The sequence below is a fragment of the Neofelis nebulosa genome, chromosome 13 (genome assembly GCF_028018385.1).
Source record: "Neofelis nebulosa isolate mNeoNeb1 chromosome 13, mNeoNeb1.pri, whole genome shotgun sequence".
Lineage (NCBI taxonomy): Eukaryota > Metazoa > Chordata > Mammalia > Carnivora > Felidae > Neofelis > Neofelis nebulosa.
Window position 1 is genome coordinate 4,725,961 of NC_080794.1, and position 15,605 is coordinate 4,741,565.

A 15,605-nucleotide genomic window follows, 5' to 3' on the forward strand; every position below is an offset into this window, starting at 1 on the left:
TCAGCACCAAGTAAACGGCGTGTCTTCTCCTTGTCACCCCGCACTTTTTCTATTACCTTTTGAGCCAGTCTTCCACAGGGCAAGGTGCCCAACTCTTTCGGGGGGAAAGAAATCCTGAGTTGCCTGCACAGCATACTGGGTTGGGGGGCGGAGGGAAGCCAACAGCATGAATTGTGAAAGCTTGTTGTAAAAGTATATCACTGGGAAGCCTTTCCAGTGTAATCACTTTTAAACCTCATGGTAGTCATGGCTGCAGGATAATCATGTCCAACCCGAAGGCAAACCCGAGGGAAGTGGCAGGGGTGGGGGGGACACTGCTTCAGTTTCTACATCAGGAAGCCTTGTGTAATATATTGGGGCTTTAGGAAAAACGAGACCCGCTGTTTCCTTTGCCTTCTTCAGCTTCACTGTGTTGTCCTGCTGACAGAAATTCCTAAGAAATGGTCAGGAACGAGTGAGAGGGGACAATAAAAATAAATAATAAAAAATACCAACAAGAGTATATATAATGTGTGATTCTTCAGCTGTGCCATTTTCAAGAACGATCAGACTTTGAGTCAGTGTTAACTCTTCCTACCAATGTCCCAGCGGTGGAAGGGTGGGGCCGTGGGTGACAGGCAGGTGGGAGCCTGGGCGCGTGCAGGTGTGCTGACCCCCGGTACAAGGGCTGGGGGGGAGCATGATAAGCAGCAGCTGGCATGGGGACGCCAGGGCACGACCAATGCAATGCCCCCGCTGGGCAGGTGCTAATGTCTGCGAGCATTATGTGGCTTGCATTCGCAGTGAGGATTGGATAAGCCCTCTTTTGCTCTTCTCATGGAATTGGGACCCCACAGATCAGAGATGACCTGGAGATTTCATTTAGGTTAGACCAAAGGCCGAAAGAAATCTTGGGAGTAACCCCAAGACAAAGGCAACAAATTAGAATTAGAAAACCCAAGTCTGAGGTCAATGGAGGATCCAGGATGTGTTCTCCCCCCGCCCCCCATAGCCTGGGGCCACTGGATCACCTGGGCAGGGCGGGAGAGTTTCTGGAAGCCCAGGGTTGGGTTAGCCCAAGCCCTGCGGTCATTGTCTTCGGTCTATCTCAGAGTATTCTTCTCCTTGGAAGTATCCACGGATTTCTCCGGCTTTTATTTCCCATGTAATCCGCCGTCACCCCTTTCTATTTTCCCTTCGTCCTCCTCACCACAGCCCCGAGGGCCAGATTGAAAAGATCCGGTAAACAGGGTTCAGATCTGCCTCCCTCACATGCTCGCAGTTAGAACTAATTGCATAGTCTCTTTTCTGTAAAAGAGGGACTTGCGTGCTTATCTCCAAGGGCTGGTATGAAGATTAAAGGAGATGGTGTTTATAAATCGCCCAGCATGGTGCCTGGGGCTCACACACCAAGCACTTCTCGTTACTTTTCTCTCTGGAACACTCTGCCCAGGTCTGCAAGGGCAACCCAGAATTAACAAGTAACAAACCTGGGGAGAATTTAAAGGTTCTAGGAGTTCAGTGCATAGAAGTTAGTTTCTTCATGGACCATGTTCTCCGACTTTTTCCCAAAATGCTCTCTGGCACGTCTCTCTGTCCCTCTATCCAGACCACTGCATCTTCCTGGTTTGGTTACTAGAACAGGCCCCTCAGGCTTGGCACTGCTCTGGGCATGCCTTTCCAGAACTAGGCTCCTGCTTTGCTGTCCTGTATTATTTCTTTTCAATTTGATGCTTTGATCTCTTGGGGCCTTGCTGATCCAGAAGGAACCACCCTTCTCAGGGTTAACCAATTTTAGATAATAAAGGGCTTCTCTGTGAGCACACCTTTCATATACAGCCCAACCAGTCGAGAGCCCACACCCCTAAGCACCTCCTTTCTGGGGCTCTCACCCTCCAAGCCACTGTCCTGCTGCCCTAGTGACCCCGGGGCCAGATGCTAGACAACTAGGGCCAGCCTCTGTGCCCCCACATCCACTGACATTATTCGGACCAGCCAATCCTAAGCCTGCTTACCCTGCCTTTCCTGTTCCTTCCTGGGGAAAAGCCAAGAAATGTGACTGCTTGGGATTCTGGGAAAGCTGTACTAAAAAGGTGACATAACTTGGTTATAATCTCATGGTGGGTAGTGGGTCATGTGACCTAACAAAGCCCTTCAAACGCACTGCTCAACAGATGGGACAACTGAACAAGCTGGAGTTTGGGAAGGTAGAGATTATCACCTGATTTTTTTTTTTTTTCCACAGGGAGCAGGTGTAATTATGATGATAAGCAAAAAATGCCCTTGGCCGATTGTTCCCTGTGCCTCCACTAGGGTAACTTACAGCCTCTTCCTGCAAGGGTTCCCGCATTATAACCAAACAGTGTGACTGGCCTTGTCAGCACGTGGACAAAATTAGGCTCACAAGGGAAGACGGTGGATCAGAAGCCAGGCTGTCCACCAGGTGCTTACCTGCTCATCAGCAGTGGCTGGAAAGAGGATGGGTCGTTTGAAAATGTTATGGAGCACGCTCACTTCTGTCTCCTAACTGCAGTTTTATGAAGCCAGGCTTGTGAGAATTATGCAGAGGGCAGTGTGAGAGAAGACATGACAGGGACACAGGCCTTTAAAAATGAGGGAGAAACAGTTCTAGAAATAGGAAAAAAGAAACACATCAAAGAATCATTGTAATTTGAAATCGAGAGCTTAAAAGGTTATGTAAGAAATCGCAAAACTAAATAGTCAAACAGTGCTCGGGGAGAATGTATAGCAGTGAAACAGTAAGGATCAAGGAGAGTCGGGTATTAGGATTATTAGTTTGGAGGGGGTAAAATGTTTTAGAGTCCCAGGAAACTGGTGATGCTTCAGAAAGAAAGCATCCATAACAGGAATTCCTAAGTTGGCCAAACTACTTAAAGTTTAAAATGAGAAAATTTAATGGGGTGCCTGGGTGGCTCAGTCGGTTCAGCATCCGACTTTGGCTCAGGACATGATCTCACGGTTCGTGAGTTCAAGTCCCGCATTGGGCTCTGTGCTGATGGCTCAGAGCCTGGAACTGCTTCAGATTCTGTGTTTCCCTCTCTTTGCTCCTCCCCCGCTTGTGCTCTGTCTTTCTCTCTCTCAAAAATGGGTAAACATCAAAGAAACTAAAATACAATGAGAAAATTAACTATTTTGCAGTTGGGTAATAACAGGTAGAAAACTACGAAAAACTGCGTATTCAATCAGAATCATCAAAAACCAAACGGAGTTGTTTATATGTGAACAGATTATATGTTGACTCTAGAATGCCACGAGGGAAAAAACGGCAGTATCATCAGCCAAGTAAACAAAAAGCCAGACACATACAAAAGTGAGCCCAGGTGGAAGGGCCCGAGGGAAGCCAGTTCTCACCTGGAAGTCCCAGTCCCTGCATACTCGTGCCAGAAAAGGAGTTAGGTTATGCCAGCACCACCTAGGAACTGGGTGTGTCAACCCCCAGGAATGGCCTCTGCTGGGAGCTGGTAGATTCTTCGTGCAGTGTAGGATTTATTCTTAGGTTTCCGCTAATAAGCTTTCTTCTGAGCTGGAAACGTGAGTGGCGCACAAGGCGAGAAGGGAATGTTGGTGATCACAAGATCACAACTCACCACTGTGTGCTGCTCTTACCAAGGACCGGAGTACCCCAACGAAGCTGCTTTTGACCTGGAGCTTTGGCCGAGGAGACTTTGCCTTCACTGTCATTTTTTTTTTGAAACTTTCACAACGAAAATGTACTTGTGCATTGAGTAAGTGATCATTTTTACTTAAACTATTACCTGATATGTATATTATAAATACTCTCTATATATTATACATTCTTGGGACTATAACCAATCCTCTGGGCCACTGGACAGCCTGTCTTATTTAACCAGTGTCTCTGCAGGTATATGTTTGTTTACAGACAGGGATTCCACACAGGTTATCGACATGTAAGCTTAACAGTGGAATGGGAAGATAAGAATTTTAGTGAACCTTTTTCTGTGCTTCTATCCCTGATATTAGTTATTGCTAATATCTGGGATATTAACACTCTGCTTTCCAAGGTCGCCCCTAACTTGTTCTGATTTCGTGTTTTGCTCTCATTTTCTCAGTCCTCTTCTCCATTTCTCCACTGATGACCCTGCCATTTACCCAGGTGGTCCACTGGAATTCGAGAACATGGGGCTCGCCTGGCTTGTGCTCACACTCCATGGCCCTTATAGGTTTTGCGCTGACCTGCCCCTGATACCTGCAGCGTTGCCCAGGCTCCGCGTTCCCCCGCCACCTCGCTGTGCTGTCCTTTGTCCCTGCTGATCACCGTTTCCCTTCCTCCTGCCCTATCCTGAGGCTCACTATCTCATAGGCAGCCCCATGGAGCCACAGGCCAGACATGGCGCCCTTTTGCGATGATGGCCAACACTGCCTCTTGGTCACCACAAGCTCCTGAGAAATAACGTTAGGACTTGAGTTGACTTTCGAGGCATCATTGACCTTTGTATCAAAATGGATGATACAAATGGAAAGATTGTGGGCTCTACTTATTATTATTATTATTATTGTTTTTGACTTCGAATAAGTTGTCTAAGCTCTCAGAAACTCAAGGGTTCTCGTCTGTAAAGTATGTATAATAACTCTTGGATTTGAATCTTGTCACGCAATTTGCAATTCTGCATACACTCAGACACACACATGGCAAGTGGCCCTGTTGGAGATTTTGAGCTCACCTACATCCTTTCTAGCACCTCAGTCTCCGCAGGCTGATGGATGTGTGGCAGGGGCCCCTTTGCCCTCGTTACCATTTCTAACTGCTCTTCCACGGTACTGCCATTTTGGGTTGAAACTCGCATTGCAAAACGTGCAGGGTGCTCCCACCTATGACATTCAGGCCATTTGCTAGGATCCTGTAGTTTTTAAATGCAGTGTGTTGATACAGCCCATCTCTCAGAACGGTCACTCCAAGGTAAAGGATCAGAGCAGTGTCCTAACTGGGAACACCGCTGCCTCTCTCTCTTGGGACGTTAGCAAGAAACCATCTGTGATTGAGTAGAATCAACAAGAAGCATCCGAAAGGTACTAAAAGAACGGGCTACTAAACATAAACAAGAAAAGCATGGCCATTTGCACCGCCAGTGACTTCTCACTTCTGTTCCCTCTTACCATCCGTGCCTCCTTCATCCCATGAAGTGAATGTAGCCCACTGTCAGGTTTTGCCGATATTTCTCTTCAAGTCTGTTTAGATTCCCCTGGAGTCTTCTCTCCCTTGAAAGCAACTTCGGTTATAAGCAACGTAACGGAAGCTGTGCATTCCCTGCCCTGTAGCTACATGGATGGAAGGGATGAACAGAGATTATCCCCATGCGAATCTTTGGAAAACATTGCTGCAAAGCAATGAACTATGAAGACCTATTGTGTGCAAGGTATCTAGAAGTCAACCACTTACTGACTGTGGAGCAAAAATTTACGCCAAGCAAAGTCAACGTGACCAGAAGCCTGTTTGTTGCCACGTAGTGAATTTCTGGCCCTCCCAAATTTGAAGTCACTTACAACCCCAGTGTTAATTGCTCTCGGTGGACTGGATGGCGCTGTGGTTGGGGAACCCGGAGAGCTTCATAGTAGAAAAGGACCTGATTTCCCCATCAGGGGCTCACGGTCTACTGGGAAAGAGATTAAGCAATAAGCGAAAGCCAGGACTGCAAATGAATACTTGCTTTAGAGGAGAGGAAACAGTGTAATTTATTTCAGTATCTCTACTGGGGTGGATTTCAGAAGTTGAGTTTCTTCTTTTGGAGATCTTTTTTAAGCAGGTGTCAAACTAACTTGATGGAAAATGTAAGTGTTGTACGACATCATACTAAAGAATGTGAGTAAATGACAATATTTATTCTCTGTGCAGGGTCACAAGAGGTAGCCGTAAGCCGTACCTCTCCCAAACACATCTGATAGGTGGGAGGAAGTTGCCTCACGGTGACTTGCTGTAATGAACTGAACAGGAGCCCACAAAGGTTCTCTGTCTTGTACTCCATTCGGGAGGACTTAAATACCAGAAAAACCAGAAGGCCCAGATCCAGCATGGCATAGCCCCAGATTGGATGTTAGCTAGCATAGCGTGATGGCTGTCATAGTAAGAGTGGCCAAACGGGAAGCCACATTTACTAGGACACTATCATATGTAGGACTCTCCCCCCTCCATTATACATACACTCCTACGATGCCCAAAAGTACGTGAATAGCCTCAGAAAATTTAAAGAACACCAAATATGTGAGGTTTATTAAAATTTTGCTACATTCTTCATAGTTTATAATGGATTTGAATATAATTATGAGATTTTTAAATACGAACTTTGCTTCATGATTTATCTGGGGGGTTCAGTTGACTGAACTTGAGTAAACTATTCACCACTTCATTAAAATTCAGTAGCACTGAAGGTTGGTTTCCATGTGATGCATTAAGCTGGCTATTGCCAAAGAATTGCCGTGCAGTGGATTCCCCAATATGGCCTGTACCGAAAGCGTAGAGAATACCAATGAAATGCAAATTTAACAGTTCGTCTTCCATTAACAAAAAATTATTTATGTAAACACCAGGAGAAGAAACGGGCTTTCAGTAAGCAATCTACATGCTGCTGATTTTAAATCTCTTAGCGGAAACCGATTGCTGGCATAAACAGGCATTTACTGCGGAGAGAGATGTAGAGTCTCGCAATGATGATCTCCGTTGCTCGGGGATAATGTTTTAGGGAATGGAGATTCAGTTAACGTTCTAATGAAAAGAGCTGTTGTCATTTGGAAGTGAAAATCACACCCTAACATATTTTAAAACTAGACATTTGTTTACTTTTGTTCCCTACTAGCAGCGAAATCAGGTACTGTGTTAGAGCAGACGGCACAGGAGAGGTGGGCTGCAGGAAACTGATGTGTTCTACTATCTGCAGAACAGATACTTTTTGAAAACACTACCACGACCCATAATACAGTCATGGACTTAAGGGCTTTGGGCGAGTCCCGCTGATGTGCGCCGCCTTCCATCTCCTCCACAAAATCCCTGCCACGGTGGACGCCCTCCCTGGCGTCTCTGTCGGGCTCCTCGGTCTCCTAGCACTTGCACAGGCCCAGAACCAAGTCTGCCATCACTTTCCAGGGGCTTTGTTACGGCTGAGTAAGATGGCCTTTCCAAGAGATCTCTGAGCACGGGAACACCCCTCCCGATGCCTCGCTTCTCTCGTGGCGGTTACTGGCCCCGGTCTCCCGTCATGTGGCAGCTTTGCTCAGTCCTCAGAGTAAACAGTCACTTCCTCCTGCTTCCTTCTGTGGCGTGAACATCATTTGGCACGCTGGCCCCATCTTTCCTGCTCTTCCCCGGATGCCTCCACCTGTCCCCTTCCCTCTCTAGCGCGCCCCGACCCAGCACGCCACGCCGGGAGCAGTCGGGTGTGCAAAGGCCACATGGCTCTGGGCCCTGAGGCTCAGAACGACTGTTCCTAATGCTTTTGAGAATCTAAGATTCCAGAATGTCGTCACAGAAAAATGGACAGGTGGGTGGACCCACTGCAAACAATTTCAGCAGGTTTCTGGGACTCCCTGGAGTGCCTTCTGGGCCAGCAGATAACCTCCTGACGGTTGTGTTGACATCGTGCGGGGGCAGAACCGGGAAAGCTTCCATCACCCATACCTGGGCCCTACCCCAGCAGGTGCCACAGAGCAGGGAATCGCGGCATCTAGAGCCGAAGGGTTTTCAGAGTTGTTTATTTTTAAGGGGGATACGTTTTAGAACTCCCCCTTGAGGGGGGTTTGAAAGAACTTTTCGGTCGTGACCACACATAGGAGGTTTCTTCAGAACCCAGCTCCACAAAAAACTGCGTTTTTAAAAAATTTTTTTTAATGTTTATTTATTTTAGACAGAGAGAGCATGAGCAGGGGAGGGGCAGAGAGCGAGGGAGACACAGAATCCGAAGCAGGTTCCAGGCTCGGAGCTGTCAGCACAGAGCCTGACGTGGAGCTCAAACTCATGACCTGTGAGATCATGACCTGAGCCAAAGTCTGACACTCAACCGACTGAGCCACCCAGGAGCCCCCAAAACTGCGGTTTGTTGGCTTTTTCCTGAACTGACTTGTTGCGGCCTGTTAGGCCTTTCAGGATGAAGTGCTCCTGAAATTTTAAAAACAGGACACAGAGGGGCACCAGAGTGGCTCCGTCGGTTGAGTGTCGGACTTCGGCTGAGGTCACGATCTCACGAACCGTTCACGGGTTCGAGCCCCATGTCAAGCTCTGTGCTGACAGCTCAGAGCCTGGAGCCTGCTTTGGATTCTGTGGCTCCCTCGCTCTCTGCCCTTCCCCTTCTCACACTTTGTCTCTCTGTCTCAAAAATAAGTAAACATTTAAAAAAAATTTTTAAAAAACAAACAAAAAAAAAATAGTACACAGAGCCTCAGCCCCCTGGATTCTCTCCTGCCAGCATTTGTTGGACGAAGAGTCTTTTGAATGGCTTAATTTGGGCATGATTCAAACCTAGTGGAAAGCCAAACAGACCTCTGTTTTGACCATTGGCCCTAATGTGTTTTTTTTTTTTAATTTTTTTTTTTCAACGTTTTTTATTTATTTTTGGGACAGAGAGAGACAGAGCATGAACGGGGGAGGGGCAGAGAGAGAGAGGGAGACACAGAATCGGAAACAGGCTCCAGGCTCTGAGCCATCAGCCCAGAGCCTGACGCGGGGCTCGAACTCACGGACCGCGAGATCGTGACCTGGCTGAAGTCGGACGCTTAACCGACTGCGCCACCCAGGCGCCCCATGGCCCTAATGTGTTTTTTTCTTTAATGTTTGTTTAAGGGAACTTATGGCATCTTGGAACCTTCAGAAATAACAAAGAGGGAGTAAAGGCTAAAAAAGGTTACAGTTGGGGGCGTGGGTGGCTCAGTCGGTTAAGCATCCGACTCTTGGTTTTGGCTCAGGTCGTGATCTCACGGATTGTGGGTTCGAGCCCCGCATCAGGCTCTGCGCTGAGGGTACGGAGCCCGCTTGGGATTCTGTCTCTCTCTCTCTCTCTCTCTGCTCCTCCCCACCTTGCTCTCTATCTCTGTCTCTCTCTCAAAAATAAATAAACGTTAAAAAATTTTTTTAAAAAGTTTACAGTTTCTGAATATGCCATTTAGCCAGATAACGGAGCAAAATATTTTAAAAGAAACGTTCCATCCCGTGGCTTGGTGTGCTTAAATCTTAATTTTTTCTTCTTTTGTGATGTCTTTATCTTCGTGGAGTCTTCTCTGCCTGCCCATAGTTCAGCCGTCCCTGTTAGAACTCTAGTTCTGTGAGCAGTCTGTTTTGGATGCAAGTGTAGACTGGTGTCTGGATACTAATGAGGATCCTGGGAGGCAGGGGTGGAGGGGCATATCTCGTGTGTTTTCCCTGCTGGTCTAGGACAGTGGGCATCAGCCCCTTCTCACACAGAACCTCTGTCTATTCCAGCCTGACAGTAAATTCAAAACCAGACTCGGATGTGTTGGAAAGAGCTGGTCAGGTTTTATCAAGGGCAATAGCATCCTCTGTTGAAGTTTACTGCAGTAAAAATTCTGATGGAGCCTTTAAAGTATCAGACCCTTTGGGGCGCCTGGGCGGCTCAGTCGGTTAAGTGTCCAACTTCAGCTCAGGTCATGATCTCATGGTTCGTGATTCAAGCCCCGCGTGGGGCTCTGTGCTGATGGCTCAGAGCCTGGAGCCTGCTTCAGGTTCTGTGTCTCCCTCTCTCTGCCCCTCCTCTGCTTGTGTTCTCTCTCTCTCTCTCTCTCTCTCTCTCTCTCTCTCTCTCTCAAAAATAAATAAACATTAAAAAAAAAAGTATCAGACCCGAAGACTGATTCTTTGCCTAGGTTTGAGGGGGCAGGGGTGGGTGGCAGGCACTTGCCATTTACAGATGTGTTTTCCGGCCCCCTCTTCCTTGCAGGTTATGGCCACACTGTGCCCTTGTCAGATGGAGGTAAGGCCTTCTGCATCATCTACTCGGTCATCGGCATCCCGTTCACCCTCCTGTTCCTGACGGCAGTGGTCCAGCGTGTCACCATCCATGTCACCCGCAGGCCTGTCCTCTACTTCCATGTCCGCTGGGGCTTCTCCAAGCAGGTGGTGGCCATCGTCCACGCCGTTCTCCTCGGGTTTGTCACCGTGTCCTGCTTCTTCTTCATCCCGGCGGCCGTGTTCTCCATCCTGGAGGATGACTGGAACTTTCTGGAGTCGTTTTATTTTTGTTTTATTTCCCTGAGCACCATCGGCCTAGGGGATTACGTTCCTGGAGAAGGCTACAATCAAAAATTCAGAGAGCTCTATAAGATTGGGATCACGTGTGAGTAGCCAGGCTCCCGGACTCTACTTTCTTGGCCTCCTTTGCTATTCCCACACCCCTCCTCACCTACCAGTGAGGAGTCATTCATAAAAGCCCTGATCTCTTTTTTTTTCACTGAGAAGTCTGCAAACTCTTTATGCAAAAATCTTACTGCTGAGACTGACTTTTTCCCAGGTACTTAAAACTGCTGATCAGTTTCTTACTAATAACATGACTGATCAATTCCCTACTAATGACATCATAAATTAAAGCGTAAAAATGCACCACACAAAATATACTGGATTACCAACTTTTTTTTTTTAATTTTTTTTTTTAACGTTTATTTATTTTTGAGACAGAGAGAGACAGAGCATGAACAGGGGAGGGGCAGAGACACAGAATCCGAAACAGGCTCCAGGCTCTGAGCGGTCAGCACAGAGCCCGACGCGGGGCTCGAACTCACGGACCGTGAGATCATGACCTGAGCCGAAGTCGGGCGCTTAACCGACCGAGCCACCCAGGCGCCCCTGGATTACCAACTTTTAATTAAAAAAAGAAAAGTTGCTATTTTTATCAAATGTTTTAAGTTCCAGAAAACTAGGGCTACAATGTAGCCCATTAGTAATCGATCGTGTTCTTCAATTTACCAGGAAAATCTTAAATTCGGATGGCCAGTGGTTTACAATTTTTAAACGGTTTTTTAAAATTCGGTATGATATGGAGAACTTAGAAATTCTTTTTTTTTAAATTTTTTTTTTTTCCCAACGGTTTTTATTTATTTTTGGGACAGAGAGAGACAGAGCATGAACGGGGGAGGGGCAGAGAGAGAGGGAGACACAGAATCGGAAACAGGCTCCAGGCTCCGAGCCATCAGCCCAGAGCCTGACGCGGGGCTCAAACTCACGGACCGCGAGATCGTGACCTGGCTGAAGTCGGACGCTTAACCGACTGCGCCACCCAGGCGCCCCAGAAATTCTTAATTTTTGTGTGCTCCTTTCCTAGCTTTTGCATCTTGATGTATAACAGTTTGCATTTCTGCTGTCTCAAGATTTTTTCAAGACTTGACTCATGTCGTGTCTCCTAGGAGATCGTAACAGATGCTCTGTCCTGGCCCTGTCTTGTAGTCTTAACCTGACAACATGCTTCGTTGGATTATGTATATTTTCACATCTCCATTAAACCATGGGCTCCCCCAGGACAGAGACTTCCCTCACAAACCCGAATGCTTTGAACAATGCCTGGCTACTATACGAGTTCCATAAATATTCACCAAGTGGTTACAAGGATGATTTCATGTTTCCTCCAGTTACCATAATTATTTTCAGGGCCCACATAATGTTCCATCCCTGGCTATGCCATAATCTAACCGTGCCATGGGGGCATTATAAATAACACTACAGTAAATATTTCTGTACGTTTACACTTTTTCTGCTTTGCTGTCTTTCCCAGAAGTGGGATTGACGGCCCAAAGTGAATATGCCTGTCCTGTGACTCACAGAACACAGTGACCCGGTGCTTTCCGAATGGCATTATGAGCTCAGACCGTGCCCAGAATTATGTGGGCGTAACGGTTTCCACTCTCACAGGGTGGTGTAGACCCGTAGCATTAGAGAGGCTCTTGCTGCACATGGTACCTCTGGTAAACATTATCTCAACTTTTTTTTTTTTCACCCATCAGGTAAAATACTGCCTCCTTGTTTTAATTTAGTTTGTTTGTGACTCCGAGAAGTTGAGTGTTTCTGAGATTGTGTTTGCTAGCTCTACTTTTCCCCTGGGTTTATAGTCTTCTCGTAAATTCTGCCCAACTGTCGCACGCCTCAGTTTTTCACGTGACGCTAAATCCTTTCGGATCATCTTCACACCCGTAACAATATGGACCGGGTTTTCTGGAGCCGTCTACATAGCATACGTGCTGACCGGAGCAAAAGAATATTCCAGAGGCATGTTGGGTTGTGGATAGGGTAGAATCCCACAGTTTTTTACCTGAAACCCCATGGATATTTTTGCCAGTGCTTGACCGAGGCTTCACTAAACACTAGATAAAGGAAAAGGAGGGGAATTGTCAATGAGTTCAACAATGTCATTGCTATTTCCAAAATATACATGCTGTCATCAAAACTTAATAGCCAAATCGTAAAGATGCTAGAACCACATCTCCGTGCATTCTTGAGATAGCCCGCCTCCTCGTTCCCACTATGCCGCTCCTTCTAGCCCGCTCATTTGTTCTCTGACAGTCCTCAAGCATTTTACCACTAGGCCATGAAATTGGAATTTTTGTTATTTTTATTTTTTTATTTATTTTTTATTTTTTTTATTTTTTGGAATTTTTGTTATTTTTAGTTTTCATTTCCACTTTCCTGTTCCTTTCCATGATGGAATTTTTTTTTTTTTTCTGGAAACCGATTTTAAATGTGTAGGAACTGAGTTAAAAGCCCCATTTTCCCCTCACCGAATTCAGAGAACACCACTCAACCTGAATCAGCAGGTTATCTTTTATTTCGGAGTAAGAAGCTGCTAGGGTCAACCGGTGAGTGTGGTCCGTGTGGCCCCAAAATAACTGTCCCACAATCACAATGGGCAGCTTAGTGGGCAGCTGGATCCCGGTCAGGTGCAAATCGCCACACGCCAAGACCTATTCCCCGTCTGCACTCATTCCCGGAAGGATTTTCAGTTAGTTAGCTTACTTCTCTTGCGACACTCCTTATTCGGTAGTGGAAACACTGACACGAGTATTGAGTGCTTAAGAAAGTGTCAGCCTCTGTTCTGAGCACTCATGACCATCAAAAAGTCTTCTGACGTGTGTCACTGGCTTTTTGAGAGCCGCTGATCATGAGGCCGAGGTGGAGAGCCCTCCCCCGGCACGTTACCCTTGTGTGGCGGGCATTGCAGGATGCCACTTCCCTGTAACGATGCCAGGTCAACCCCATCTTTTTGTTTCCTCAAAAATTACACCCTGGGATCCTGAGCATCCCACGTTGGCACAAGGGTAAGTCATTCTTCATTTTCCTGTGGGTAACCCGTCTTGGAGCCACGGACCTCAGAACGTTCCTAGAAGTTCGGAAAGCGGCAATGACTTGATTTCACCCACACGCTTTCCGTGGCGTCCCTTGATTCATCCGTGACTCGATCCCACTGAGACACTGTCTTTTTTTTTTTTTTTCTCACTCAGGTTACCTTCTGCTTGGCCTCATTGCCATGCTGGTAGTTCTGGAAACCTTCTGCGAACTCCACGAGCTGAAAAAATTCAGGAAAATGTTCTACGTGAAGAAGGACAAGGACGAGGATCGAGTACACATCATCGAGCACGACCAGCTGTCCTTCTCGTCCATCGCAGACCAGGCAGCCGGCCCGAAGGAGGACCGGAAGCAGAACGAGCCTTTCGTGGGCCCTCAGTCCTCTGCCCACCCCGATGGCCCCGCAGGCAACTAAGGGCTTTGCCGTGTTGTCCGGGAGCAGCCGGGTGAGGGCAGCGAGCAAGACCCTTTGTCTTGTTTATTTGTATGAGAACGTAGATACCAAGATGGTATTTGAACAAATACCTACTGTCCAAAATATTTACAAAAAAACAAAAAACAAAAACAAAAAAACACACAAACCCCCCCCAACATAACAGAACAAAGGAAGCTTTTACTCTGGAGGACTGTCTAATATCCGAAGAAATGGGATGTGTACCTATGATTCACATGGGACAAAATTACCTAGACTTTACTAATGGGTAAAGAATACTTGAAGAAGTGTGCTGCGGTGGAGAGAAGTGGATTTTATACTTTTAATTGGGGACTTGGGGATTTGCATTTAAATCGTTTTAGCTGATGGCTAAATAGAACATTTATATTTAAAAGCAAAAAAAAGAGAGAGAGAGAGAGAGAGAGAGAGAGGCATAGAGATGTGTTTTATAAATAAGTTTATGTGTACCAGTCTGCATGTGCCCATCCAAGATCATTATTTTTGTAGAATCTAACTTAAAACTACTATTTATAATGAATAGGTTGCCATTAACTGTGTACAAACAAGTCCAAATATGTTTATATCTTGTACATAGAGGGTTTAGGTCACCAGATCTCAGCATACTTCTTAACCCAAGATTGTAGATACTTTTCCTTTTGATTTCTCTTTATACTGAAGAATCGAGAGTTGCTACAATAAAATAAGGGAAATAGTACACTTAAGAGTGAGTTACTGTCATATTCTACAATACATGTTTCTACCCTTTGCATTGGAATGATACCAGATGTCTAAAATGTCTGTAAGCGTTTCTCCGGAGGTGGACAAACAATGAAGAATATGATTTTTAAAGGAAGTTATTTTGTTTTGAAAGTGCGTCGTGATTCGTAGTCACCTAGTGCGAAAGCCCAGATCGTGAACACAGAAGCCCCAGATGAACAGATGCTGGCAAATTAATCAGAGAGTTTTTTAAATTTACAAGCTGACATCAATAAAAATCCTAGCTGGTTGCAATCTTTATGCTCTAATGTATCAAGGAAAGCTCTCGTCTATGCAGATAATATGTAAGGACTCCTTTATAGAAACCATTACAGCAACATGTAAGTGATACACACAGAACACTTAAGAATTCCAGAAGAGAGGGGCGCCTGGGTGGCTCAGTGGGTTAAGCATCCAACTTCAGCTCAGGTCGTGATCTCACAGCTCGGGAGTTCGAGCTCCGCTTCGGGCTCTGTGCTGACAGCTCAGAGCCTGGAGCCTGTTTCAGATTCTGTGTCTCCCTTTCTCTCTGCCCCTCCCTCGCTTGTGCGCTCGTTCTCTCTCTCTCTCTCTCTCTCTCTCTCTCTCTCTCTCTCTCTCTCCAAAGTAAACATTAAAACACTTTTTTTGTAGCGAGAATTCTAGAAGAGAAAAAGACCCTGCATGACAACTGATGCCCAGTGACCCCCTCACCTGCATCTTCTCTCCCATGGGTACCTGCCCGGGAGGTGGTGCTCGAGATGTTGATAGAAATCTGTGCCCTGCTCATGAGGCAGCTGAGCAGCGCGTCTTCACCTCGGGGACGTCACTCAGAAACATCTCCATGACGTGCACCCTGAGCACACAGTTACCAGCCTTGCCCTGCTGGCCGCTGGCCTTACATGAGCAGGGCCTTCTTCATTGTAGGAGATCCCATCTGGCCTCAGAGCAACAAAGCTGTAAGAAGGATGTATCTCGGCTCCAGAGCTTCGGTGATGCTGTCAGTAGACACCCCCCCCCCCCCCTTTCCAGTGTTCAGTTCCAAACATGTTCTTCTGTTTTTCTGGATCTGGGTGATGCTGGGTGATCCAGTAACTCGTTTCTGTCTGCACCCCATGCTGACCGTGTCCCCATGGTGGAGACTGCCCTTAG

General features: G+C 46.6%; 1 protein-coding gene across 1 annotated transcript in view; it reads left to right on the plus strand.

Annotated features, from left to right (window-relative positions):
- The window catches only part of KCNK1 (potassium two pore domain channel subfamily K member 1), a 54,464-nt gene extending 40,024 nt beyond the window's left edge, over positions 1-14,440 (plus strand). The window contains exons 2-3 of the mRNA XM_058696174.1: positions 9,897-10,292; positions 13,441-14,440. Of these exons, the coding sequence (XP_058552157.1) occupies positions 9,897-10,292; positions 13,441-13,700 (656 nt within the window). The 3' untranslated portion in view covers positions 13,701-14,440. The remainder of the gene's footprint in view (positions 1-9,896; positions 10,293-13,440) is intronic.
- The last annotated feature ends 1,165 nt before the right edge of the window (positions 14,441-15,605 follow it).